The sequence below is a fragment of the Littorina saxatilis genome, linkage group LG7 (assembly GCF_037325665.1).
Source record: "Littorina saxatilis isolate snail1 linkage group LG7, US_GU_Lsax_2.0, whole genome shotgun sequence".
NCBI lineage: Eukaryota > Metazoa > Mollusca > Gastropoda > Littorinimorpha > Littorinidae > Littorina > Littorina saxatilis.
Genome location: NC_090251.1, coordinates 15196497 through 15223658, shown reverse-complemented (window position 1 = coordinate 15223658; position 27162 = coordinate 15196497). Strand labels below are relative to the sequence as shown.

The 27162-nt window shown below is 42.3% G+C and overlaps 2 protein-coding genes and 1 long non-coding RNA gene across 4 annotated transcripts in view; 2 read left to right on the top strand and 1 right to left on the bottom strand.

Moving 5' to 3' along the window:
* LOC138970781 (RNA polymerase-associated protein CTR9 homolog) overlaps nt 1-5921 on the bottom strand; it is a 55740-nt gene extending 49819 nt beyond the window's left edge. For both annotated transcript variants that reach the window (XM_070343308.1, XM_070343307.1), the window contains exon 1: nt 5861-5921. In XM_070343308.1, the coding sequence (XP_070199409.1) occupies nt 5861-5905 (45 nt within the window). In that variant the 5' untranslated portion in view covers nt 5906-5921. The remainder of the gene's footprint in view (nt 1-5860) is intronic.
* On the top strand, nt 53-4992 carry LOC138970782 (uncharacterized). Its single transcript, XR_011457066.1, has 3 exons — nt 53-757; nt 1498-1652; nt 3160-4992. It is a non-coding gene; the product is annotated as an uncharacterized lncRNA (long non-coding RNA).
* Nucleotides 5922-10463: 4542 nt separating the features above from the next.
* Nucleotides 10464-22489, top strand: LOC138970780 (glycosyl hydrolase YngK-like). Its single transcript, XM_070343306.1, has 8 exons — nt 10464-10693; nt 12074-12249; nt 13047-13216; nt 15638-15870; nt 16900-17103; nt 20735-20952; nt 21463-21661; nt 22115-22489. The coding sequence occupies exons 1-8, from the start codon at nt 10591-10593 to the stop codon at nt 22333-22335; spliced, it is 1524 nt and encodes a 507-aa protein (XP_070199407.1). The 5' UTR covers nt 10464-10590; the 3' UTR covers nt 22336-22489.
* The last annotated feature ends 4673 nt before the right edge of the window (nt 22490-27162 follow it).

The window sequence follows — 27162 nt, the reverse complement described above, 5'->3', positions numbered from 1 at the left end:
AGACAATCAAGCTTACAAAATACGGCAAAATCATATGGGTTCCACGGTCTGTTAGTAGGTATTCCAAAGTGCTCTTCGCGTGTGGCGAAAAGTGACGCCGAGCGTGATTTTTCACTGGTTTTTAACTTGTTCAAACTCGCTGGAATGAGGTGAACTGAATAAAAAGAATACACCAAGATGATAATTGATTCTTCATAGTTACTTTAAAACAAAAATAAAGTATTAGATTCAAAATCTAACATTTGAAATACGCGTGTGAAAATGGTTACTAAGTTGTGATTTTCTGACGTCAGAACGAAGTTTTTGCTGCGTTGTTTTGACCCCAACCGGGAAAACTCCGCTCGGGCAGATAAGCCATTAAAGTTAGCAACAACCCGCTACTATAGACATGAAGAGGAAAGATTAAACTTCCCGATGATATCAATATTATTTTGATTGGCTTCCGTTTAAGAGTACTATTATTCAGTTTAAAACTTCGCTCGAAAATTTTGCCATCTCAGAACAAACAATATCCGGTTTTATGAATGCGAATGGCAAGGTCGGAGTTTGAACTTTCACCTGGTCTTATTTTCATACTGATGCAACCAACGGCTTGCTTGCCCGAGAACCGAAAACGAGGCAACCCGTTTTTCTCGTTGTCGATTACGCCGTGTAATGGCGGCGTTTGCCGAAGACCAAGCGATGGCACGTCACGGTCGCGAAAAATCGATTTTGCACCCAAACTTTGAGGAACCATTCGATCCAGATTATCTAGAAGGTAAGCATATATGCCTTACAATGTGTTCTCTTTCAATTCTTTAAGATATATTTGCTTATTTAAAAAACCACGGGGGATGAACGAACCGAGTTGATAGCAGACGAAGTACAGTGTTTGTGAAAGTGTGAGTAGTGAACTTCTCGGCATGCGGTATTTTTACAGTGAGGAAAATAAAGCATTATGACTCAAGGAATAAAGTCTTGAAACACATTTTTAACAATCTGTTCATTGATTTGAATCATTAACAAAGAGAATTACTAGAAATTAGCTTTTTTGCATGCGTGCTCGATAGTCGTCTTCTGGGTGATCTCCCTTATCTCCTTGTTTACATTTTACGATGTGCAAACAACTTCGCTTTTTTTACGTCAAATAATTCCGTTTTCTTTTTTAACTATTGTGTTCACTTCTTTTTTTATTTCACTGTTGTAACAAAGTTCCTTGAAAATGTGGTTGACTTGCAATGGACATTGAACTTTTCATGCACAATTTTTTTATTTTTTTTTTAATTTTTTTTTAACTTTCCTTCTTCGAGTATGTATGTGTTGTTGGAGTATGCGTTAGTGAGACATATAAATGCGTGTAATCATCACAAATTAAATGGCTTGATTTTCATCAAGTATGTTTTTGTGTCATCTGAGCATAAAACATCACATACCACCATACAATCATATTGTGTTCACTTCTTGAAATGGTAATCTTACTGTGCTAATGCCCTCCAACTTTTCCCTTCTCAATCTCAGATGATCGGTTCCAGAAACTAAAGGAGACATTTTTAATGACTGGCAGAGGGAGAAGACCAAGCCTTCCTCAGTTCCTGACTAACTTGATGGCAGGTGTTCATCAAGCTTTAACTTAAGCTCCGGGGACTGATTTGCTGGGAGCAAGGCCATACAGTGTAAGCATTCAAATGGAAAAATACAGATGGAAAAAAAAGAAGTTTTACCTTCAGTATATGATGGCACTGTTTAGTATTAGCTTCTTTTGACATTCATTTTTTGAGTCACTTGAGAAAAAGTGACTCTATGTAATCGGTCAGTGTTAGTCTGTCCGGCCGGCCGGCCGTCCGGCCGGCCGTCCGTAGACACCACCTTAACGTTGGACTTTTCTCGGAAACTATCAAAGCGATCGGGCTCATATTTTGTTTAGTCGTGACCTCCAATGACCTCTACACTTTAACGATGGTTTCGTTGACCTTTGACCTTTTTCAAGGTCACAGGTCAGCGTCAAAGGAAAAATTAGACATTTTATATCTTTGACAAAGTTCATCGGATGTGATTGAAACTTTGTAGGATTATTCTTTACATCAAAGTATTTACATCTGTAGCCTTTTACGAACGTTATCAGAAAAACAAGGGAGATAACTAGCCTTTTCTGTTCGGCAACACACAACTTAACGTTGGGCTTTTCTCGGAAACTATAAAAGTGACCGGGCTCAAATTTTATGTGAACGTGACTCCCAGTGACCTCTACACTTTGACATCTGCTTTGGTGACCTTTGACCTTTTTCAAGGTCACAGGTATGTCTTGAAGGAAAAAAATTGAAATATCATATCTCTGAAACTATTCATCGGATTTGATTCAAACTTTATAGGATTATTCTTTACATCAAATTATTTACATCTGTATTGTGTTGTGAATAGCAATTTCTTCCTGTCCATCTGATGCCTCATATAATATTCAGAACTGCGAAAGTGACTCGATCGAGCGTTTGCTCTTCTTGTCTAAATAAGTGTTGCAACTTACATTCTCTCTCTCTCTTTCTCTCTCTCTCTGCATATTCTATGTATTCATATTGTTCTGCTATATTATGTTAATAATCTGATATTTTATGGTCTGTCACGTTTGATGTTCTGCATGTATACTATTTGTATGTATACTTTTTATTTCATTTCACACACATGCCTAGTGGTAAGGCGTCAGCCCCGTGATCAGGAGGTCGTGGGTTCTAACCCCGGCCGGGTCATACCTAAGACTTTAAAATTGGCAATCTAGTGGCTGCTCCGCCTGGCGTCTGGCATTATGGGGTTAGTGCTAGGACTGGTTGGTCCGGTGTCAGAATAATGTGACTGGGTGAGACATGAAGCCTGTGCTGCGACTTCTGTCTTGTGTGTGGCGCACGTTATATGTCAAAGCAGCACCGCCCTGATATGGCCCTTCGTGGTCGGCTGGGCGTTAAGCAAACAAACAAACACACCCCTTCATATGGGGCTATTGCCTTGCTAGATAAACAATCCATCCATCCATCCATCTCTCTCTCTCTCTCTCTCTCTCTCTCTCTCTCTCTCTCTCTCTCTCTCTCTCTCTCTCTCTCTCTCTCTCTCTCTCTCTCTCTCTCTCTGTGTCGCTCTCTCTCTCTGTAGCTAAGAAAAAAAGGTAAGCAGTGTATATGTGTTTGTGTGCAGGTATCTGTTTGGTTCAGTCGGCTGCTTTGTGACTCTTCATATCCAGAACGTGTGAAGGCACTGATCCAGAAGACTGAAAAATCCTTCAACAACATTGCTGTTTCTTCAGCTGATGCTGCATTCTTGAAAGAGACCTCTTATGTGAACATAATAAACAAAGAACTTGATGATGTTGGCATTGACTGGTCAAATGTGCATTCATGTTCTCAATTTTTAGGAACAGGTATCCGACTGACAAACCAGATTGTGATTGCACTTGAACAATTTAGAAAGAAAGAACATGTAAAACAAGATTTTGCTTCTGAATGGTTGAATGTGTTAGGGGAGGGGATTGAAATGTTCTAGATCACAGATTGCTAAGTCTGAAGAGAAAAGTATGATGCACTACAAAATCTTAAGCAAAGCTAAAGATAGGCGCCCTGAAGAACTTGGGAAGTTTTTGGTTCATGAATTTAGTGTGCAGTCAAACAGTTGCCAAGGAAGAAGTGTTTCCAACAAGAATTTGGACAGCTCAAACCAGGAGCAAGAGAAGTTTGTCCATCACAGCACAGTTGAACCAGCAGGAATACTTGACAGTAGGGAAGAAAACCAGCATAGCATTAGCAGTCTGCAAGTTCAACATTCAGCTGCTACAATGGTTACGCTGGAATACCACAACATACTACAGGAAGGGAAAGAAAAGGCAGAAAAAGAAAGCTTGAACATTTGGAGTATATTGTAGGTGGTGCAAATCTGACTACCACTTGGCAAACTAAGGACTTTGCTGATTTGACTAATGCTAAAGAAAAACTGGACTTTTCTCAAACAAGTGCATGCCAATTTTAGTCAAGAAACTACAGCAAGAGAACAGAAATGTGAAGAAAAGCTTATCAGGAGTGAGAAACTCCAAACTCTAAAGAAGAAGTGCAAATTTCAAAGCTACCCACCAAGGAGATCTTGTGCTAAAACAATATTCTTGAGCAAGAACTAAACATTTTAAAAGAGGAAGCTTTATCACTCACGACAGAAAAAATTGCTGTGCAACAATAATCTTCAAAACTGAGGCAGAAAATTGAGCTTTTACAAAGTTAACTTGCAAGCATGACAGAGTAAGCTAATCAAGACATACTTTTTTCGTAAAAAAAAAAAAAAAAAGATTTTTATTTTTTTTTATGTTTTTTTTTTTACCTCAGATAAAAAACAGTTATGGTCTCAAGGGAAGAAAAGACGTTCATTGTCTTGTTTGCTGTTCTGACAGTTTATTAAAAACTGATCATTTTGGTATAAGGTACTTGCATTATCTTAAACATTGAACCAGATAAAAACATTTTGAAGAAGCCAAAATTCACGTTATGTACAAAATATCTGTTTTTTCAAGACATTGCTATGTTTTTATTAAGCATGTAGAAATCCAAGTGTGTATCACTTATTAAGAGCTTTTAATGATGAACAAATGGATACCAAAAACAGCTTTGTAACTTTTAAAGCAAGAAAGTTATGGCAGACCAAAAATGACCACTTAGTCGCCATTTTTCTCGACTTGACAAAACAGCACTTTTGGCATTTTTGATCAAAGATATCGTACTAACCAGTTGTCAGATAGAGTTGAAAAAAATTAGGCTTAGATATCATATCCTGCTCTTCCTAGAAAATGTATTACAATGAAAATGCATTTTATGATTTAGAGATGAAAGAGTTAGAAAATGGACTCTTGCCCAGTTGTTGGGAGTAGCAGAGGGCTTATTTTGCTATTTTGTGCCATTTTTGAAGCTCTGTATCTCTATTACGATGTATTTCCTGTCAATGTATTTTGCATTATCAATCTGAAAAGTATATAAACTATTCATAAACTCATTTTTTGACTCATGTGATTTGATTTGTGTGCTTGAGGCATGTCTGAATGTGCGGAAGAATGATGTGCGAAAAATTTTCAGAGTCCAAAAATACGGAAAAAAATCATAACATTTTTTTTTTCCAGCCCACCTTAAAAAAAAAGTATTCCTGTGCACAGAATGAAAAACTCTATTTGTTTAACTAAGTTTCATATGGGTTATTTAAAAATTGAAAATCACTTTGGAATACCTACTGTTAGTAATTTCAATTTCAATACCTTTTCACTTTACTTTTAAAATAAGCTTTGCAGTTAAAATCTTATTATGAAGTTGCTAGACCCTAAGTTACTTGATTCTTCATTACTATTTACACCGGTACATCAAGACTTTACAATAGTTTATAAGAATTATGGAACTGTCAACATTAATCGCGCATTTCATCAATCAAGCAAGTAAGCTAAAAAAAAAAACACAAAAATTTAAAAAAAATAAAATGCCAAACAGATTTCATCTGCTTCCTTTCTGAGGACAACGTGCGCCGAGTACCTCGATCAATGTTTGATTCTCCGGTTTCTCAGTGACACACGCTTCAACAGTTGTGCGAATCATTTATGCTATTAACACCGTAAAGAAGATGCATTTTCCCACTTGATCCTTTCCGTTTGATTATGCGATCATGCGGTTTACAATGTGAAACAAATCCTCTGTTACTGTTGGTGTTAGTACTTGTTTAGTGTTACTCGTCAAATGTCCACTTCATCTGCTGAGCTATAAATAGGATTATTCAGTCATCATAGTGGTAAATATCAACACGAACACAGTTTGGAAGTTTACGTTTTTGAAAAACAACAGCTGCGATCTTAAAAAACACAAGACACAGTAACCCATACCTCATCTGTATCCCGCAAGGGAATCTCGATCGAGCCCCCCGCCATGATGCTTCTGTGATTGTGTAATGGAAAAGTAGGATTCGACTTCTTGGATCGGAAAGTATACGGAAACCAATTTAGTGTGCGCGTGTATTCTGGGGTTTCGCTTGTTGAAATAAGTGCGACAAAAATTAGAAAATCTACTGTACAGACTTTATGATACAGACTTTTGAATATGATTATATGCTAAGAATGATATAAACGAGGAACAATTTTCTTCTTCTGGTACTGAACTTGGAAAGTTGCCGCGGCGGTCCGAAACTTGTTTTTGGATGATCAAGTGATATAGCCTAAACAAGGGTTAGGTTAGGCACGGTAAATTTGAGCCGGCCTGTTTGCGTTTGTCAGAAATGATGTCAGTGATTCACTTAGTGAGTCTCAGCCTGTATTTCAGTATTTGAATTATTGTAACGTTTCTTGCCGATATGGTTGAAAAAAAGCGAAATAACATGACGTGGTGACCGTTTCTGAGTAGTCTCAGTAAAATTGTCCAGATCAGCAAGTTTCTTAACTTACATAAACATCATATTTCCTGAATCATCCACCCGATAAATTCAGTCATTGCCTAATCAGTTGACACAACTCAGTCAGTGATGGATGCAGGGCTTGGAGTCGGCCACACATGACTCGATCACTGGCATCAAGTAAGCTTATTACAAATGTAAAACAATTGACCCGACACTATGCACCCGGATCTGCAAAACATACAATTCCTCAGCCTTTTGAAAAAGGCCATAAGAAAACTGAGTAAACGGGTTCATACTCTGAAAAATATGCATGTCAGTTGAGTATAGTGGAAGCGCTATCATAAGTGTTCACAATGTGTGATGTCAAAGTGAAAATCAAAACCAGCAAGTCAAAATACAATGTTTTTTATTTTTTTATTTTATTTTGGTAATAGTACTCTCTCTTTCTCTCTCAAACTATTTGCAGAGTCATGCAGGTATTGACATCCGCTGTGAAATCGACGAAAACAGTGACAAGTTGTATACGGGCCTACATTCACCTGAAATGACAGCAGTATAGTGACATTGACTACTGATGATAATGATTAAGACAGATAAAGTCACATTAGAAAAACGGGGGGGAAATGATATGAGAGAGAGGGAGAGAAATAGAGAGATGCACACACACATCAACAACACATATATAGCCTACACAAGGGCAGATCCAGGGGCCGCGGGGAGGGGGGGGGGGGGTCCGGGGTTTCCGCCCCCCCCCCCCCCCGGCCTAAAAAAATTTTTAAAAAAGGGGAAAAAAGAAGAAAAACAAAATTGAAAATAAAGAAAAAAATCATGGCTCAGATTGCACCAGATTGCTCCATTTTCCTTAATTTTTATCAACATTATCCGGGGGGGGGGGGGGGGCATGCCCCCGAACCCTTGGGAGCCGGCCTTTGTTTTCTAAGTGACAGTTTCGGGACGTATAGTTGGGTAATTTGTTGGCTCAGGTTGCACCAGCGGATCGGTCATTTATCCTTGTTTTGATCCAAATTTGTCTTCTTTAATTTACTTTTTGGAAGGTGTACTATAAGGGGATGTTTCGTGGCTCAGCCTGGATTTCCTTGTTTTTATCAACATTTTCCGGGGGGGGGGTGAGGGTGGCATGCCCCTGAACACCCCCAGGAAGTTCGAACGCTTTGCGCCCTCAACTAAACGCTTCGCGTCGTCGAATTGTCCCTAAAATAAGCTTTGGAAACCCCCCCTTAAAAATGATGTGATCCTCCCCTGCTACACATGCACGCGCGCACACAAGTACACCTGTCGTACGAGCAAAGCAAAATTGTTAGCCTACTCCAACCATTTTTACTCCGAGTCAAAGACGTCAATAGCATCTGTTCAGCTGAGCCGGAATGACTCGAGAAGGAGAAATCGATCCGGCTCAGAAAATCAACTTGACTCTGGTCACATCATGTCAGTTTACGTGTTATTGATCAAGGAAGCATTACTGTACAGTAAGAGATCAAACGCTCAGTTTTGCGCAAGAATTCGGGGTGAGGGGAGGGGGTGAGAGGGGGGGGGGGGGAGGGGGTGAGGAGGGTGTCAACATGCAGAAAAGTGCACGTCGGTGGAACTGCTTCACGGCGACTGATTTGATTATATGTCTCTGTGTTCAGTTGTCCGCAACCAGGTAACCGAGGGGCAAATGACTTGGCTAGGGCTAACTAGCGAAAAGCAAACGTGAATCACCGAGCTACAATGCCGCGCTACAGAGGGTCGAGGGTTTTCAACCTTTACTTGGCATAATGTGCGGTCTTGTCAACCGTGTGTCGCAGTGACAAATTCACTGCGGAAGTTTGCTCAGTTCTACTTCCCGGCCTTCTTCAGCATTTCGGGTTTTCTCCAGAATAACTGAATAATGTCATAAACCGCCAAGAGCCAGTACAATATGCTGCAGAAAAAAATGTAAACACGCACGCACTCACGCACACACACATCTGGACTGATGTGTGTGTGTGTGTGTGAAGCCTATCAAAGATTTCAGTTGTGGAAAGTGACGTATTGCGCTCGCTGCATGTACTCGTTCACAACAAATGGGTCAAGGTAGGCGGTTTTTTTTAATTTTCGAGTGCCTGTGTTGTTTGGTCCTAAAACTGTGCATGAATAATAACAACTTGCCGTTTATCATTGTATGTCTATCTGTCTGTCTAAAAGCCCTCGCCTTGCCTGCTTCAGTGTTTGTTTGGATGTTTGTCTCATGGCCAGTCAGGCAATGATGCGTGCGCGCACTCGTGTGTGTGTGTGTGTGTGTGTGTGTGTTCGGCGTGCGGCGTGCATGCGTGCGTGTGTACGGTGTGTGCGTGTGTGTGTGTGTGTGTTTAATTGTTTGTCAATCAATTTGTCAATGTTGTCGGTCTGTCGGTTTGTGCCTTTGTGTGTCTTCCCTACGGTCTCGCCGGCTGCCTGTCTCCTTCTACATTGTATGAAGTACATCTCTCAGAAAGAGCAATAAGAAACCTGAAACGTGGATAGCTTCAGTTTTCAACGTTGCACCTTTAGTTTGCCATGTCAGTAGTGTGCTAAGCCGGTATCGTCAACACGGCCCGAAGATCGATGATCGATTAAGGGCAGAATATACCTGCGCAGTTTCAGCGGCACAGACGACGCACTGCATATTATTTATGCTGCGATAGGGATTATGACGAGTACTTGGCCTGTTTTCCTTTCACGCAACGTGTAGCGGGCTGGGATAATCTGCAGTGCGTCGTCTGTCCTGCTGAAGTTACAAAGGTGAGCGCCAGGCTTTACGACGCTCAGCGGCAAAGCCCAATGTTGAAAGATCAATCAATCAATCAATCAATCAATATGAAGCTTATATAGCGCGTATTCCGTGGGTACAGTTCTAAGCGCTTGTCGAAGAGTTGTCAACACAGAACTAACAAAGAAACTAACATCTACAGACGGACACGCACCCTATCACACACTAGCAAACCCTGATAAACATACAACAAACAACTGTTTAACAACAATGTACACATCAATAGCTAGGTCCAAACAAAATAATATTAAACACAAAGAAAACACCTCTCACAGAGCACAGCACAGGAATGTCTTTTGGGGCACAACACATCACGTCGAACATGAAAGTCGCAGCCAGCTACGGGAAGAAAGAGTCTATACAGTAGCCTACCTGTAAAAAATTTCCAGTGCATGTGGTCCGTTCTTCAGATCAACATACAAGGTTAAAACAATCACAAGGATGTTCTTTTCTCTTATTCTTCTACCGTCCCCAACGTAAATATTTATGTCAACGCTTCAATTAATAAGATCAATGATACCGGCTATGGATAGTCTAGGAAACGCACACCTAAAGCATTCGCAGCAAGAGAAAAGTAGAGTGGAGTATCATACAATGCATGCAGGCCTGCGTGATTTAAAACCGGCTCCTAAACAATATAGCACCAGCAGGCTTGGACATTTTTTACTGACGAGGGAAATGTTGTCATAAAGCGCTAAGTGTGTGTGTGTGTGTGTGTGTGTGTGTGTGTGTGTGTGTGTGTGTGTGTGTGCGTGTGTGCCGCGTGCGTGCGTGTTAGTGTGTGTGTGCCGGTGTGTGTGTGTGTGTGTGTGTGTGTACGTGTGTGCGTGTGTGTTAGTGTGTCAGTGTGTCAGTGTGTGTGCCGGTGTGTGTGTGTGTGTGTGCGTGTGTGTTAGTGTGTGTGTGTGTGTGAGTGTCACTGTGTGTGTGTGTGTGAGTGTCTGTGTGTGTCACTGTGTGTGTGTGTGTGTGTGTGTGTGTGTGTGTGTGTGTGTGAGATAGTTGTTTAAAGGAAGAGTGGAACTGAAGCCACAGTACATGCGGTATAGTAGCCCCAATCGGATGATTGGGGCAAGTTACACCTTATCTTGTTACACCTTGCCATGGTTTACAACTTGCGTATCACAGACTGTGTACGTGACCGTCTTCAATCCACAATGCAAACAGGAGCCATAAAGAAAAGAAGAAGAAGAAGAAGAAGAAACACCCGGAAAACAAAACACGATAGTGAGTCCTACATCACGAATCTATTTGTGGAACAACAATACATTGCTAACCTGTATTTGCTCTTAAAAACACACACACTGAGACGCACAGAACTGCTTTCGCAGATACAATCTAGTACATGCTCAACATTTCTCGGCGGTGGCGGTGTGTTCTTGAGACTCGGTTCTGAGACAACTTTTTAGATATTCCTACTGGCCTAGAGCAATATGGCGCGGTCGCTGTCTATTATTTTTGTCGCCGCGGCAGTTCTGGTTCTCGTCAGTGTGTCGGTTGGTCTGGTCAGCGTGTCGGTTCGTGACCATGTTTCAAGTGAGTTACTTACACTAGTAAGTCCAATTGTTCATTAATTAACTATTCTTTCGCTCGGCTTCCAGGCGAGTGGGCGAAAACTGAATTCCATCAAGATAAGTTTATTGTGATATTTGTTTGTCTGTTCACTTAAAAGACCGTTGGGTCGACATATTTGTGACTGTAACGTAATTTTGTCAATAAGAAAGTTCCAACAACTTACCTTTTTTTATTTTTTTATTCTAACACTGGTAAGTTAAGTACATGCAGTAGTGATGATTATTAGTAGAAGTACTAAAAGCAGCAGCAGCAGGAGTCTTCATCTTCTTCTCGTTCGCTGCAGCAGGAGTGATAGTGATGCTGTTTGAATTACACTTTGTCGAACTATGGGCTTTCCTCGACTCAATTTACTCTCATATTTACTCAAAAATAAGTTTCTGCGTGTTAATTCAACCTTAATAATTTAACAGTTTCAGTGTGGAAGATATTTCTTGTTCAATTACATGATTAATGTATGGCTATCCATTTGGTAATGTATGAATATGTGAATCATACTACCCCCCCTCCCCCTCCCCCCCCCCCCCCCCCCCGGTAGTGGTGGTCAATAATGATGGTGAGAGCTGCGGTACTTTTGGGTTTTCGTGTCGTTCTGCTTCCTGTTGTTTATTCAAGGTTTGTTTATTACTCACCACAGGGCGCCCACTCTGACTTTGGGCATGGAGATGAGGAGTATGATTAACATATTTAGCAATAACCAAATGTATTAATAATGAAATTGAACAACAACAATATCCCTTGCACTAAAATTGTCAAATTAAGGTTAAATGAACACACAGAAAATTATTATAATAAATCCAAGAGTACTCTGAGTCGAGGAAAGCCCATTGCTTGACAAAGTTGAATTTAAACAACATGTTTTTATATTAGCTCTTCGCTTATCAAGCTGTTTTCATTACTTGTCGTCGTTCTTACTACTGTAATGCTGTTCAGTTGTCGTCATCGTCGTTTTTGTTATCGTCAGTTGTAATTGTTGCCACTGATTTCGTTTACACCAGTCCTTAATGATTTGGCGCCATTAGTGATTTATGAATGAACAGCTACTTCTGTTTTCATAGTCAAGAACAAGGAAATGTTGCGTAAGTTCCTCGTGATTTTCGTAATTAAAACTGATAAGATGAAAGCCGGGTGTGTGTGCGTGTGTGTGTGTGTGTGTGTGTGTGTGTGTGTGTGTGTGTGTGTGTGTGTGTGTGTGTGTCTGTCTGTCTGTCTGTCTGTCTGTTGTCTTTCTGTCTGTCTGTCTGTCTGTCTGTCTGTCTGTGTCTGTGTCTGTATTTTTTATTTTTTATTTTCTCCCATTTTATTTTCCATATCGCAGGTACCACTGTAATTTTTGTTTTCCAGACACAATCAAACTGGACACCAGTGCAGACCGAGAGTTCCGAGGGGTATGGGTGGCCACAGTAGCCAACATAGACTGGCCATCGTCCAGTCACGCCACGTCCGCACAGCAGCAAGCGGAGCTCGTGGCCCTCTTTGACCAGCTCAAAGAACTCAACTTCAACGCCATCATTTTTCAGGTATCAAGACAAAATTTTAGCCCACGAACGCAGAAGAAGAATGGGTTATGGGGGGGGGGGGGGGGGGGGGGGGGGAGGGGTGTTCGAATCCCGATTTTGCTCTTTTTTTTTAAAGAGCACGTCAGACCATTTTACCTATAGATAAATTTGGCCCTTTGTGCACTGGTTATGCATAAGCTGAAGTTCCTGTACAACGAATATGAAGTTATTCGATCTAGAGAGGATGAAGTTTTAAGCATTTGTGAGGTTTGCATTTATTTTGTGTCACCCTGTACATGTACGTATATGCGGAAGGTAAGCCAACTAGAACTCCTCAAACGACGCACAAACATGCCTGTAAAAGAAAACCTTTGAAAAGAAAGATGGTAACCGGCTGTACCCGAATAAACTGTTGTTTGAGCTAGAAGTTGTTGGGGATACAGTGGAACCTCTCTTTAAGACTTCCGCCTTTTTAAGACCTTCGGGTTTTCTGTTCTTAACCTCTATAAATTTACCCCCCCCCCCCCCCCCCCCCATATTTGGACTCCCTGATTTCTAAGATGTTTGGAGGTCTTAAAAAGGGGGAACCCCCTTTTAATACTCACTTATTTTAAGACTTCTCTTTTTTAAAGATCTTGATTTTTTCAGATCTTCTGTTCTTAATTAACCTCTGTACATTTACCCCCATTTTTTGACTCCCAAATGTACCCCCATTTTTTGACTCCCTCCTTTTTAAGACCTAATTTTTTTTTAATTTTTTGAAGTCTTAAAATGGGGGGTTCCCCTGTTTAACGGCAAATTTATCCTTGCCCGTAAAGGTACGACCAGTGGCGGATGCCTTCTACTCCAGCTCCTACGACCCATGGAGCGTGTATCTGACCGGCCAACAAGGGAGAGAACCGAGCCCCTACTGGGACCCGCTGGCCACGGCCGTAGCAGAGGCTCACAAACGGGGCATGGAGCTCCACGCTTGGTTCAATCCTTACAGGTGTTCATATGTTTGTGTGTGTGTGTGTGTGTGACTGTGTGTTTGTCTGTCTGTCTGTCTGCCTGTCAATCTTTCTTGTGTGGTGATTTGTCGTTTTTCAAAGAGGACATTATGTTTTCATGTATAAACGTGACACACATTGTACATTAGTCGTAAAGAAAACGCACAGTTATCTTAGTTGACTCAGCTTGAACTCAGAGCTGGAGCACCGCCTAGTGGGCGCATCTCTTTTTCAAAATCGTCGACTATTCTTTAAGGAGAACCACACTTCAATTTTACTTCAACGCGGGATTCTTTTAAAATCACTCCGCACATTATTTGTTTTTAGAATAAGATAATACAGTGGAACACCCCCCCCCCCCCCGCCACTCACCCCCCCCCCCCCCCGCCACTCACCCCCCCCCCTTAAGAGCTCCGAAAACTGGAGGAAAAAAACAGGTCTTAACAAGTGTTGACCTTAACGGGGTCAAGAAGCCGCCCTTGGTAATATGGGGGTGGGACACGGAGACAGACAGAGGGAGGGAGATTTTTTAAATGAATAAATTATTTAAAAAAACAAAAACATTTTAAAGTAAATAAATACATTTGAGAAAGAATTATTTAAAAAAAATTAAATGAATAAATTGATAAATAATTTTTTTTTAAATTGACCGAGCTCTTTACACGTGGTCACATGGTAGACAAACAAACACCTGAAACCCGGACAAACAGGCAGAGCAAATCCAGTAAGCACCCTTTACAAGTTAATAATCCAACGCATGTTCGCATGCTGTCAGTAGGGAGATTTAAAAGACAGCACGTTTCGTTTTGCAGCTCGTTTCGTTTGGTGAATGAGTCACCCCGCGAAACGGAACGTGAAACGAGACGGCATAGGCCGCAGACAAGATTTAGATGTATTCACGTTTCGTTTCGGAATGAAGGAAGGGCGATAAATCTTCAAGTGAAATTATCACGTCTGTCCTCGATCAGAATGGAAAAAAAAACCCTAGGAGGTGGTCCAGAATCGGGCATACTTTGATTATTTTCAGTCCAAATAAATCACACAGACTTTGTTTATACAAAATCACATACGAAGCCAGAATAAAAATTCGATGCGATGACCTACTTCTGCTTCGCCATTTGCTTTCTCACCATGAAGTTGGATAAATGTACCAGGATCAGCACCCTTCAAAATATTTCAGTTCACAACAGTTGTCTACCTCCAATGAACACATTCTCAGCGCTGAAAGACTGTGAAAGGGTTGATGAATCTAGCAATGCATAAAATGGCCAACAAATAAAACTGTTAGTGTGCAAAAATACTCACAAAAGTTGACGAAATATTGTTCGTTTTTTGGGGGTGGAAAACGTGACTGCGTTTTGACGTTCCACGTTCCGTTTCAGTTGACCTTCACCTTTCCAGCGAGAGACCCCCGAAATGATGACGTTTACCACAACTTCAAAACGAAACGTCCCGACGTTTCGTTTTTTAAATCTCCCTAGTGATAGAACGAGACCCGAAGGGAAGTAGCTCATTACGGCCTCTTTCCAAAGTAAATGACGTACACACTTTTGCGTCACTTAACCTTCACAGTACCTATGATATTACTCATGAACGGCCCATACTTTCTAAAGAAATATTCAACATAAAAAGTATCCTTCTACACAACCCACGCCATCCAAATAGAAAGTAAATGCCTTCTTTAATTCAAAAGTGGGTCGTCCACAACCCACCACATATAGACTGTGTAGTTCAAATGACGTCACTATTTATTTGTTTATTTACGGAATAATTCTTCAAAAATCGGTCGTTATGAAGGATCTATGGTGTTTGAGATTTACATGAAGTCTCGATCAAAAATCCATGTCCCACCCCCATATTACAAAGGGCGGGCTTCTTGGCCCCGTTAAGGTCAACACTTGTTTTTGACCGGAGTTCTAATCCAACGCATGCTGTCAGTGATAGAACGAGACTCGAAGTTCTGGGTGCGGAAATTCCCGCAAACGTATGAGTCTGTCAATGGGTTTCGTCCCCTGGCTCGGTTTGTAAAAGCGTTAAAAGCTAATATCTTCCGTTTGACTACCGTTAGGAATGTAATTTTTTGCATACACCCTGTCTAACCCTATTCCTAACAATTTCACGAAATTTGAGCTTAATTGACCTAGAGATACAAGTCTTACCCGACAAACACCGACCGACCGCCCGCCCGCCTCAAACAAACAAACAAACAAACAGACAGAGCAAATCCAGTAAGCCCCATTATACTAATGGCGGCTTAAAAGGGAGAGAGTCTTCAAATGGGGATACATTTATAGAATTTATGAATGCAAACTCTGAGAAATCAGGGTCTTTAAAGGGAGGAAGTCTTACATTGGAAGGGGGGGGGGGGGGGGGGTCTCAAAAGGAAGGTTCCACTATATTGACATCAACCTTTTCTGCAGGGCTCGCGCGGGTTCCTCGAGTCGCTCGGGTTTGGCGGCCAAGCACATCGCCAACCAGCTGCACCAGTACGCCTACGCCTACGGTTCGAACCTCTGGATGGACCCCGGCGCTCAGGCGGTGAAGAATCGAACCCTGGACACCATCATGGACGTCGTCAACCGCTACGACGTGGACGGTGTACACTTTGACGACTACTTCTATCCCTACCCCGTGGCTGGCCAGGCTTTTCCAGGTACCGCAACTCTGTCGGGTTCGTATGGGTTGTGAAAGAGTGAGTACCCTTGCATTTACGCAGACAAACATTGCCATGTGCTTCCTGTACACGTGGTAAAGACACAACCTCTCGCTAGTGACTGGCCTGCAACGACACATGGGAATGTTTCCCCACGAGACATTAGGCCCCCCAAAAAATAGTCTGTTTACGGTAACCCGACCGACCCTATTTTTTTCGCGCGACCCTAGACTTTTTTTTGGCATTTGGGAAAAAATAATAAAACTAACGTAAAAATATGGTTTTTTGGAAAAAAAAAAATCCCGACCTACCGTCCCTATTGTTTTGGCCTATGTTACCTTAAACAGACCTATTTTTTTGGCCTTATTTCCTGATCGAGTGACATTATAGGCCAGTCACTAGCCAGAGGGTGTGTCTCAACCACGTGTACAGGAAGCACATGGCAAAGTTTGTCTGCGCAAATACAAGGTTAGTTTCACAACACATGCAAACCCGACAGAGTTATTTCCGAAAATCGTCTATTCAACAACATTGTCCCAAGTTCAAGAAAACTATTGCAAGTGACAGTCGAACCTGTCTATAAATACCACCAGGAGATCGACCACAAGGGGTCACCGTTAAACTGAGACAGGTGGTCGCAATGGAAAGAGGAATTATACAGAAAAAAATCGTTGGGGATCCTTATTGGTGGTCGGAATGGGCAGGTGGTCATTAACGAGAGACGGTCGCCAGGGGACGTTTAACGTACGGTAACATTATTTACAGATATACAGACAGAGAAACCGTGGTCGTGTGTTGAAACTGAGGCATAATCGTGGCCGTGAAAAGTGATCATTTTGACTTTGCTTTCAATTCTTTCCGTTCACTTTGTTTGATTGTTCAAGGGACATACCATAAGGAGGGTAAACAAAAACCATGTCTTTCCTTATAATATAATATATATTATGCTTGTGGCATAACCAAATGGCGGACTCTTGACGGGCAAAGAGTTCAACTGGTAGACAGTTCTTGAATTCTACCCTTTTGCAGACACCGCCACCTACAACGCTTACGTGTCGAACGGCGGCCATTTGTCACGTGACCTGTGGCGTCATCAGAACGTGGACTCCCTGATCCAGGCGCTGTCTCAGCGGATCAAGAGTTCTCGCCCTTGGGTTAAGTTCGGACTCAGCCCCTTCGGGATCTGGATGTCTGGGCATCCGCATGGCGTCGTGGGGTTTTCCTCGAACACCCGTAAGTCAAAAGCAGTTGCAATAGTTTTGTAACCCCTTGGCTGCTACAATACTTATCAAATACGTGTTTTTTGGTGCTATAATTTAAAAAACAAACAATACTCTAACAAGAGAAACAAGTCGCGTAAGGCGAAAATACAACATTTAGTCAAGTAGCTGTCGAACTCACAGAATGAAACTGAATGCAATGCAACGCAGCAAGACCGTATACTCGTAGCATCGTCAGTCCACCGCTCACGGCATAGGCAGTGAAATTGACAAGAAGAGCGGGGTAGTAGTTGCGCTGGGAAGGATAGCACGCTTTTCTGTACCTCTCTTCGTTTTAACTTTCTGAGCGTGTTTTTAATCCAAACATATCATATCTATATGTTTTTGGAATCAGGAACCGACAAGGAATAAGATGAAAGTGTTTTTAAATTGATTTGGAAAATTTAATTTTGATAATAATTTTTATATATTTAATTTTCAGAGCTTGTTTTTAATCCGAATATAACATATTTATATGTTTTTGGAATCAGCAAATGATGGAGAATAAGATAAACGTAAATTTGGATCGTTTTATAAAAAACATATTTTTACACCCCCGGTATAGGGGTGTGTATAGGATTCGGTCCATGTGTTTGTTTGTTTGTTTGTGTTCGCATATAGATCTCAAGAATGAACGGACCGATCGTCACCAAACTTGGTGAACAGGTTCTATACATTCCTGAGACGGTCCTTACAGTTATTGGTGGATTAAAATTATACAAGGACTTATAGAGGGACATCTTAATGGTCAAAGGGAAATAACCATTCTCACTCAGTCACTGCCACCAACTGAGAAGGTTATTTCCCTTTGACGGGGGTGTTTTTCCTACCTCGGAGGAATTTCTTGTTTTTACAATTTTCAGATTTTTAATGACCAAAGTCATTAATTAATTTTTAAGCCACCACGCTGAAATGCAATACCGAAGTCCGGGCTTCGTCGAACATTACCCGACCAAAATTTCAACCAATTTGGTTGAAAAATGAGGGCGTGACAGTGCCGCCTCAACTTTCACGAAAAGCCGGATATGACGTCATCAAAGACATTTATCAAAAAAATGAAAAAAACGTTCGGGGATTTCATACCCAGGAACTCTCATGTCAAATTTCATAAAGATCGGTCCAGTAGTTTAGTCTGAATCGCTCTACACACACACACACAGACACACACACACACACACACACACACGCACATACACCACGACCCTCGTCTCGATTCCCCCCTCTACGTTAAAACATTTAGTCAAAACTTGACTAAATGTAAAAACACACCTGTATGGTGCCCATTGAGTTGCAGCAAGTTGCAATTGTTACACCCCCGGTATAGGGGTGTGTATAGGATTCGGTCCATGTGTTTGTTTGTTTGTTTGTGTTCGCATATAGATCTCAAGAATGAACGGACCGATCGTCACCAAACTTGGTGAACAGGTTCTATACATTCCGGAGACGGTCCTTACAAAAATTGGGACCAGTCAAACACACGGTTAGGGAGTTATTGGTGGATTAAAATTATACAAGGACATCTTAATGGTCAAAGGGAAATAACCATTCTCACTCAGTCACTGCCACCAACTGAGAAGGTTATTTCCCTTTGACTGGGGTGTTTTTCCTACCTCGGAGGAATTTCTTGTTTGTTTTAACTCTAGAACTGCCACAATACGTTTTTGCAGGGACCTATGTTTTTGCTATTAGGTGCTGCAAGGTGATTGCCTCTCTTGAGACTATTTTATCAATTTTTTGCTTTTTTTTGTTTTAACCTTTTATGTTATGAATTTTATTGAATTTGTTTAACTAAATTCGTCCAGCAGTCAAGGGGTTAAACAGTGGTTTTAATAATCGTTTAGTATAAATTTACAATGCCGTAGAATATTACATGCACCAAAGAAGCACACCTTATTACACCCCCGGTTTTGGGGTGTGTATAGGATTCGGTCCATGTGTTTGTTTGTTTGTGTTCGCATATAGATCTCAAGAATGAACGGACCGATCGTCACCAAACTTGGTGAACAGGTTCTATACATTCCGGAGACGGTCCTTACAAAAATTGGGACCAGTCAAACACACGGTTAGGGAGTTATTGGTGGATTAAAATTATACAAGGACTTATAGAGGGACATCTTAATGGTCAAAGGGAAATAACCATTCTCACTCAGTCACTGCCACCAACTGAGAAGGTTATTTCCCTTTGACGGGGGTGTTTTTCCTACCTCGGAGGAATTTCTTGTTAAATTTATATTATACGTGTGTTCTAATGCACAGCATTTTCAAGTGGCTGGCAATAATGTACGCGCAGAAATACTGTTTCTACATGTTGAAGCGTTATGTATGTCTCGTGTATCATTGTCAATTTCTGTTAGAGAACGGGTTTGATTCTAAACATCTGGCCTGCAGTGCATAAAAATATGTTATCAAATAGCAGTCTGCACAGCAAGTTGGGGAGTCAATCTCATGTTACAAAGGATCAACTGGCTATTTGAACAGGCGAAACCTGATGGAAAAAAAGAAAGAAAAAAAATCTGCCTTGGTCTGATTGCTGAGGGTACTTTTCGCTTTGTATCAACCTTGAGAGTCATGCCGTGTACTTAAAAAAAAAAAATATATTACCAGCTATTGTGTTTTCAGCGTAGCAATAGGGCCCGATATTTAGACGAGACAAGTATAATGCCGACGAGTCGAAGACGAGTCGCATTATACTTGGTCGAGTCTAAATATCGGACCCTATTGCTACGATGAAAACACAATGGCGTTTATATAGCTATTCTGACATTAAATTCTGTGTTAAAATCATGTTTTTGTCAGCAACAAGTGCCAGAATGGTCCATGTCGCTGATTGCAGACGACGGTTCCCTTTCCGCATGAAGCCACGGAAATAACCGAACATTGAAAAACCCACGGACATGTATTACGGAGAAAACTCAAGATAACCGGATGTTTAGCATTACGTCAATATGCTAGGAATCATATGACGTCATGACGTATCATGCTTGCCTACGTAGATTGTATGTTCGAAAGTCTGACTTCTGTTGGGAATTCGCGTGGTGAAGACTGCGGTAAATCTGTAGATGATAAGAGAACAAGGATTGTCTCAAAAGAAACGACTAAATGTTTCAGACCGGTAACTTCATTTCAACATTGCACTATACAATGGACGTTCTATGTGACAGGAGAGTTTGCTGATTTTGTGTTAAACATTGGAGAGATCGTCTGCTAGAATCAGAGATAGGTCGCTTCAGATTGCAGCTTCTGGAAAATTGCAAGGTTTGTTGCCTGTTAAAGAACTGGATTTTACACGTAATGTATGTCATGTACAGTAAGCAACAACAAAAACACACACAAAGCAAATGGCATCGTCTGTCGACTAGTCACAGAAACAAACCTGGCGAGGTATGCGTGTACTTTATACACGTGGAAGAAACCGGAACCATGCGTCTTTGTTATCGACAATATGCTTTTGGATATTGAGTAAAATGGCCGACTTCCGCCGCATTATGCTTTGATGATCGGAAGAGACCATCCAATCACAGACCCCGAATTCCCCCACGTGTTCATCAGAATAGCTATATATATATATATTGGCTGAAAAGTTTGTTTGTCTTCCTTTTACGCAGAACAATACGCCGACAGTCGGAAGTGGCTGCAGGAGGGCTGGGTGGACTATCTCTCTCCTCAACTCTACTGGAAGATAGACCCACCCCAGCAAAGCTTCACGGCGCTCTCTGACTGGTGGATTCAGCAGAACACACGTGGGAGGCATCTGTACACAGGAGTGGCCACTTACAGAATAGCCGACAGCCACAGCTGGCCAATCAGCGAAATTCAAAGACAGGTTGGTGTGGCCTAAGATCAAGCTGAAGATTGTAAGTAAGATCTCTAGTCCATTTATTTATACTTGATATTCCTTATATTGAAACGATGTTGAATTTCTCGTTCGTTTTTGTTTTGTTTACATAACCAATAAACTATGCCAACTTGAATACAACAACGGAGCAAAGCAATATTTCATTACGTTCTTCTTTTGAGAGAAATGTCTATCGTCAATGGTGGCTCAAAATATTACTTGATACATGTGTGTAAGGGCCTGAAGCTCTTTGTGTGTATGAGTGTGTGTGTGTGTGTGTGTGTGTGTGTGTGTTTGTGTGTGTGTGTGTGTGTGTGTGTGTGTGTGTGTGTGTGTGTGTGTGTGTGTGTGTGTTCCCTTTAGGGCGAGGACTAGATGTAAACAAAATAATAAAACCATTGATTATTCCATCACCCTCGTCAAATAAAGATGTGTCATTAATGTGTTTTATGTACACAGAAGAAGAAGGGTTTATATCTGTGTCATTTCTGTGATCAGGTTACGGAAACTCGTTTGAGAAGAAGCCAGAACGACCTAGGTAACATCTTCTTCAGTGCTAAGTACTACAGGTCAAACTCACACGGTATCTCCGATCTTTTCAAATCCCTTAACGCGCGCCCCGCCCTCGCTCCTTCCATGCAGTGGTTGCATTCCGACGTTTCTCATATCGCCACGCCCACTGTCTCCGTCGGATCAGGTGAGTAGGCGTGGCTTCGCTTAGGCCCCTCCCACTTCGAACATTCCCCCCCCCCCAAAAAAAAAAATATTATGTTGCTGTCTGAGTACCAAGATTCTGAGTGTGTATTTAAGAGTTGATGAGTATAGTCTGGACTTTGCTCACGCCCTTCTAACATGCATAATTATAAATATTTTATGTTGTGTGCTATGCCCGTTTGAATGACGGTGAGTAGGTGTGACTTTGCGCAGGCAACGCCTATTCCTGCCAGTCGCTGTCTCTCTCTTCGCTCTCTCATACCCATCAACGTTTTTCTATATGCGTTTATTTTTGGCAGCCCTCCACTCTCTCTCTTTACCTTGCTGTCTCTGGCCTTTTACCATCCTTCTTTTAATAACAGATTATCTTCTGGCTTCTTTGTTACTTCCGATGATCTAGCATTGTCCACCCTCATCAACCTCCAATTATTTTCAGGCACAATTTCTTGGACAGCGGATTCTACGGACAGACTCAGAGCCTACGCCCTGTATCGACGGGACGAGGCTACGAGCCAGTACCGCCTGCAACAATTGTTGGGGCGAGATACGCTGAGCGTAAAGGTTGGGCCGGGTACCTACGCTCTCACCGCTGTGGACAGACTCGCAAACGAAAGCCAAGCCCGTGTTGTTATTGTTGACACGCCTCTTGTTGGTTAGAATAGAATGTGCAAGTGACAAATAGACGAATTCCACAAATAACTCTGTGCTGATGCTCGCTTGAAGGCAAGCCGCTCGCCAGTGATTGGGCCATAATGTCACTTGGGAAATCTTGCCTCAATGTTTACAAGAGAAACAACTCTTTCACAACCCATACGAACCCGACAGAGTTATTTCCAAACATCGTCTATTGCTGCTTTATTTAACACACCGGTGACACTGTGACGGTTCCCCTACGCTTTGTGTTCGGTGCCCTGACCCTTTGTGTTCGGTTCCCACTCGGTTCCCACACGCCAAAATTCGCGGACAAAACATCCATTTATGGTAGTATTACGCAATGTTGCTCTCTGAGAATGGTCTTGTTAGATCTGTGAGTGTTTACACTACATGCCTAGGTGCTGTTGGATTGAAGGTTTTTGATATTTTAGCCGTTATTAGGTAGAATGCCTTCCACTTTACTGCAAAACTGCATAATTCGTAGCATCGGCAAGAAATCTCCTACCAAAAAATGCCTGCTTGGAACTGTCGTTGGTCCAGCAAAAAGTTCAACATGTCTGTAGCAGACAGCCCAAGTTTCAAGATTGTAGGGCCATCCAAACAGCCGTAATAATAAAAACAACAAAAGTAGTCGGTGAAATTGGCTGTGTTCGGTCCCCACACACTTTTGTGACGTAGGCGTGACGGTTCCCATAATTCATTGTGTCGGTCCCCACTTTCTGTGTCGGACCCCACTTTCGACCTAATTTCTCTGTGACGGACCCCACAACCAGCCTATTTTGTGTCGGTCCCCACACCTTCTTGGATTTATGACTTGCCGGTTACTTGTATCATTGTATTCATTGAATCTAATTGTCTCGGAGTTATTTTTCAGCAAAAACCGGCAAGGCAGCACCTTTTGTGATACCAAGTAAGTCAGATGACATCAGTATGTGTGTGTGTGTGTGTGTGTGTGTGTGTGTGTGTGTGTGTGTGTGTGTGTGTGTGTGTGTGTGTGTTTGAGAGAGAGAGAGAGAGAGAGAGAGAGAGAGAGAGAGAGAGAGAGAGAGAGAGAGAGAGAGAGAGAGATTGACACCTTTCCAGATCACTCCGGTTATGCGACACTACCGCGAGCGTCACTACCGCGTGTCACACTACGGCGAGTACGACACTACCGCGTGTAACACTACCGCGTGTCACACTACCGCGAGTACGACACTACCGCGAGTATAACACTGCCGCGTGTCACACTACCGCGCGTACCACAACCGCGAGTACCATAACCGTAGAGAGAACGCATGCAAACTTACTTCTTGTGAGTTTGTGTTCTAACGGCTTTGATTGGAAGCAACCCATTCTATATGTATTCTGATAGTGTGTTCTGATCGTTTTGAGTTCTTGGTTAGCATGACAAACATTGAATTAGTGTTCAGAGAACAGACCAGGCCTTTTTGTTTTATATTTCAAGGAAACATTTCAACCTTTGCCTTCAGCCATGGAAGTCATAAAATGACACGCGGTAATGTTATACTCGCAGTAGTGTGACACGCGGTAGTGTTATACTCGCGGTAGTGTCGTACTCGCGGTAGTGTCGTACTCGCGGTAAGTTCTGTTTCCGTACCCGCGACAGCGGCAGCGACAAAAGAAAACGCGCGCAAACGCGTGACGTGTTTCCGTACTTGCGTTTTAAACATGCGGTAAAATCTGTAAACTCCCGCGTTGCCGCGCGACAACGCGAAAAAATCGCTCCAGGACCCTTTCAAAAAAATCGCGTCGCTTGCCGCTTGTCGCGCCGCTAACGCGTCGCGCGTGTGGAAACACTCCTGGTCATTTTCTATGTGCTTGATTTTCGTCGCACCGCTGGAAAAACGCTATCGCGGGTACGGAAACACAACTTTAGTGTGAGACGCGGTAGTGGTACTCGCGGTAGTGACGCTCGCGGTAGTGACCAGCACCCGATCACTCCACATAAACGCTGGTTCTGGTTGCATTGTGCCGCTGACATACAGCTAATAGGATTTTTACACCCCCGGTATAGGGGTGTGTATAGGTTTCACTCGATGTGTTTGTGTTCGCAAGTAGATCTCAAGAATGAACGGACCGATCGTCACCAAACTTGGTGAACAGGTTCTATACATTCCTGAGACGGTCCTTACAAAAATTGGGACCAGTCAAACACACGGTTAGGGAGTTATTGGTGGATTAAAATTATACAAGGCCTGGTATAGACGGACACCCCCGTTGGTCAAAGGGAAATAACCATTCTCACTGCCACCAACTGAGAAGGTTATTTCTCTTTGACGGGGGTGTAGTTCCTATCGGAGGAATTTCTTGTTTTAATCCTTTTGTGGTATTGCTGATGATGCTGAACATGTATTTTACCAGTTTACCAATATGTATCTTTGACCCTGATAGCCTACGAAAACGGAGCAATCATGGCCCAACATTGGCCCAATGCTGAATTTATTGGCGCGGTGTTGAGCCTTAGTCGGGCCGTTGTCGTAGGCTGTCAGGGTTTGTGTAGCCTTGTTCCATTGTATTCTGACTGTCATAAAGTAATTAATTTTAAGAGAAAGCAGTCATGAACACAAGGAGCTGGGAAAAGTTGCCTCTTACAACAAGCGTGGATAAAGACACATACTTGACACAGGCAAGTACTCTTTTTTTTTTTTCAATCACCACTAGAAGTCCCTGGGCAGCATTTTGCTCTGAAAACTGAATCTCACATACGACAGGTGGATCTTTTATTTTAAAAATGTGCCAAATTGCATATCTCCAAGGCCGTAAGACTAAGAGTAGATATTGGGAAGGCCAGTTCAAGAAGGTGTGGGTGGATCAACACATAATTTGCTGGTATACTGGGAACCGTCCCAGAGATAAATAATGTTATATATTATTTGTGGCATAAACTAATAAAGTTAGTCTCTCTCTCTCTCTCTCTCTCTCTCTCTCTCTCTCTCTCTCTCTCTCTCTCTCTCTCTCTCTCTCTCTCTCTCTCTCTCTCTCTCTCACACACACATACACACACATACTGATGTCATCTGACTTACTTGGTATCACAAAAGGTGCTGCCTTGCCGGTTGTTGCTGAAAAATAACTCCGAGACAATTAGATTCAATGAATACAATGATACAAGTAACCGGCAAGTCATAAATCCAAGAAGGTGTGGGGACCGACACAAAATAGGCTGGTTGTGGGGTCCGTCACAGAGAAATTAGGTCGAAAGTGGGGTCCGACACAGAAAGTGGGGACCGACACAATGAATTATGGGAACCGTCACGCCTACGTCACAAAAGTGTGTGGGGACCGAACACAGCCAATTTCACCGACTACTTTTGTTGTTTTTATTATTACGGCTGTTTGGATGGCCCTACAATCTTGAAACTTGGGCTGTCTGCTACAGACATGTTGAACTTTTTGCTGGACCAACGACAGTTCCAAGCAGGCATTTTTTGGTAGGAGATTTCTTGCCGATGCTACGAATTATGCAGTTTTGCAGTAAAGTGGAAGGCATTCTACCTAATAACGGCTAAAATATCAAAAACCTTCAATCCAACAGCACCTAGGCATGTAGTGTAAACACTCACAGATCTAACAAGACCATTCTCAGAGAGCAACATTGCGTAATACTACCATAAATGGATGTTTTGTCCGCGAATTTTGGCGTGTGGGAACCGAGTGGGAACCGAACACAAAGGGTCAGGGCACCGAACACAAAGCGTAGGGGAACCGTCACAGTGTCACCGGTGTGTTTAAAGGCTTCTTATTCTCTCAAAAGTAAGGGGTGGTGTGCTTCAGAAAGTGTCAATCAGGTCGGGACCTAAGCTTTTGGTCGGATTGGTTGAAATCGTAAACAAATCTCAATTTTAACCAATCCGACCAAGTGCTTGGCTTTCACCCAGTCAAGCACTTTCTCATGCTCACAACCTCAGGACTGATGTATATGAAACAGCTACCAACCGACTGGGAGCTAGCTGCGGGATCGAGTTGGTTTTATAGAGTGTTTTTTGTGGGTTTTTTTTGTTTGTTGTTGTAATAGACGATTTTTGAAAAATAACTTCGTCGCGTTTGTGGGAGGGTGATCTTTTCTTGCAAAACCTCGTACAAATGTTAGAGGGATCAATCACTAGCGAGGGGCGGGGATGTAGCTCAGTCGGTAGCGCGCTGGATTTGTATCCAGTTGGCCGCTGTCAGCGTCAGTTCGTACCCACGTTCGGCGAGAGATTTATTTCTTAGAGTCAACTTTGTGTGCAGACTCTCCTCGGTGTCCGAACACCCCCGTGTGTACACGCAAGCACAAGACCAAGTGCGCACGAAAAAGATCCTGTAATCCATGTCAGAGTTCGGTGGGTTATAGAAACACGAAAATACCCAGCATTCTTCCTCCGAAAATGGCTGCCTAAATGGCGGGGTAAAAAACGGTCATACACGTAAAATTCCACTCGTGCAAAAAACACGAGTGTACGTGGGAGTTTCAGCCCACGAACGCAGAAGAAGAAGAAGAATCACTAGCGAGGGGTGGGAAGGAAACACGTGCGTGTTTCCACGTGTTTTCCACAAACCCCTCGCAAGTGATTGGCCATTCCAATATGTGTACGAGGTTTTGCAGGAAAAGGTCACTCTCCCAGAACCCACACAAACCCGACAGAGTTATTTTCGGAATTCGTCTATTGTATCAAACCAAACCCCGCAGCTGGCTCACATACGGTCAATAACTTTTTCGTTCATCCTGGCCCAGGAGGCCGGTTCTACCCCCGCTGACCGTTGATGTCTGTAGTTGGATCGATTACCGCTCTTCGTTTTTGACTCTTCATGGCACACAGAACCTCTTTAATTTCTGTTTTCTGAATA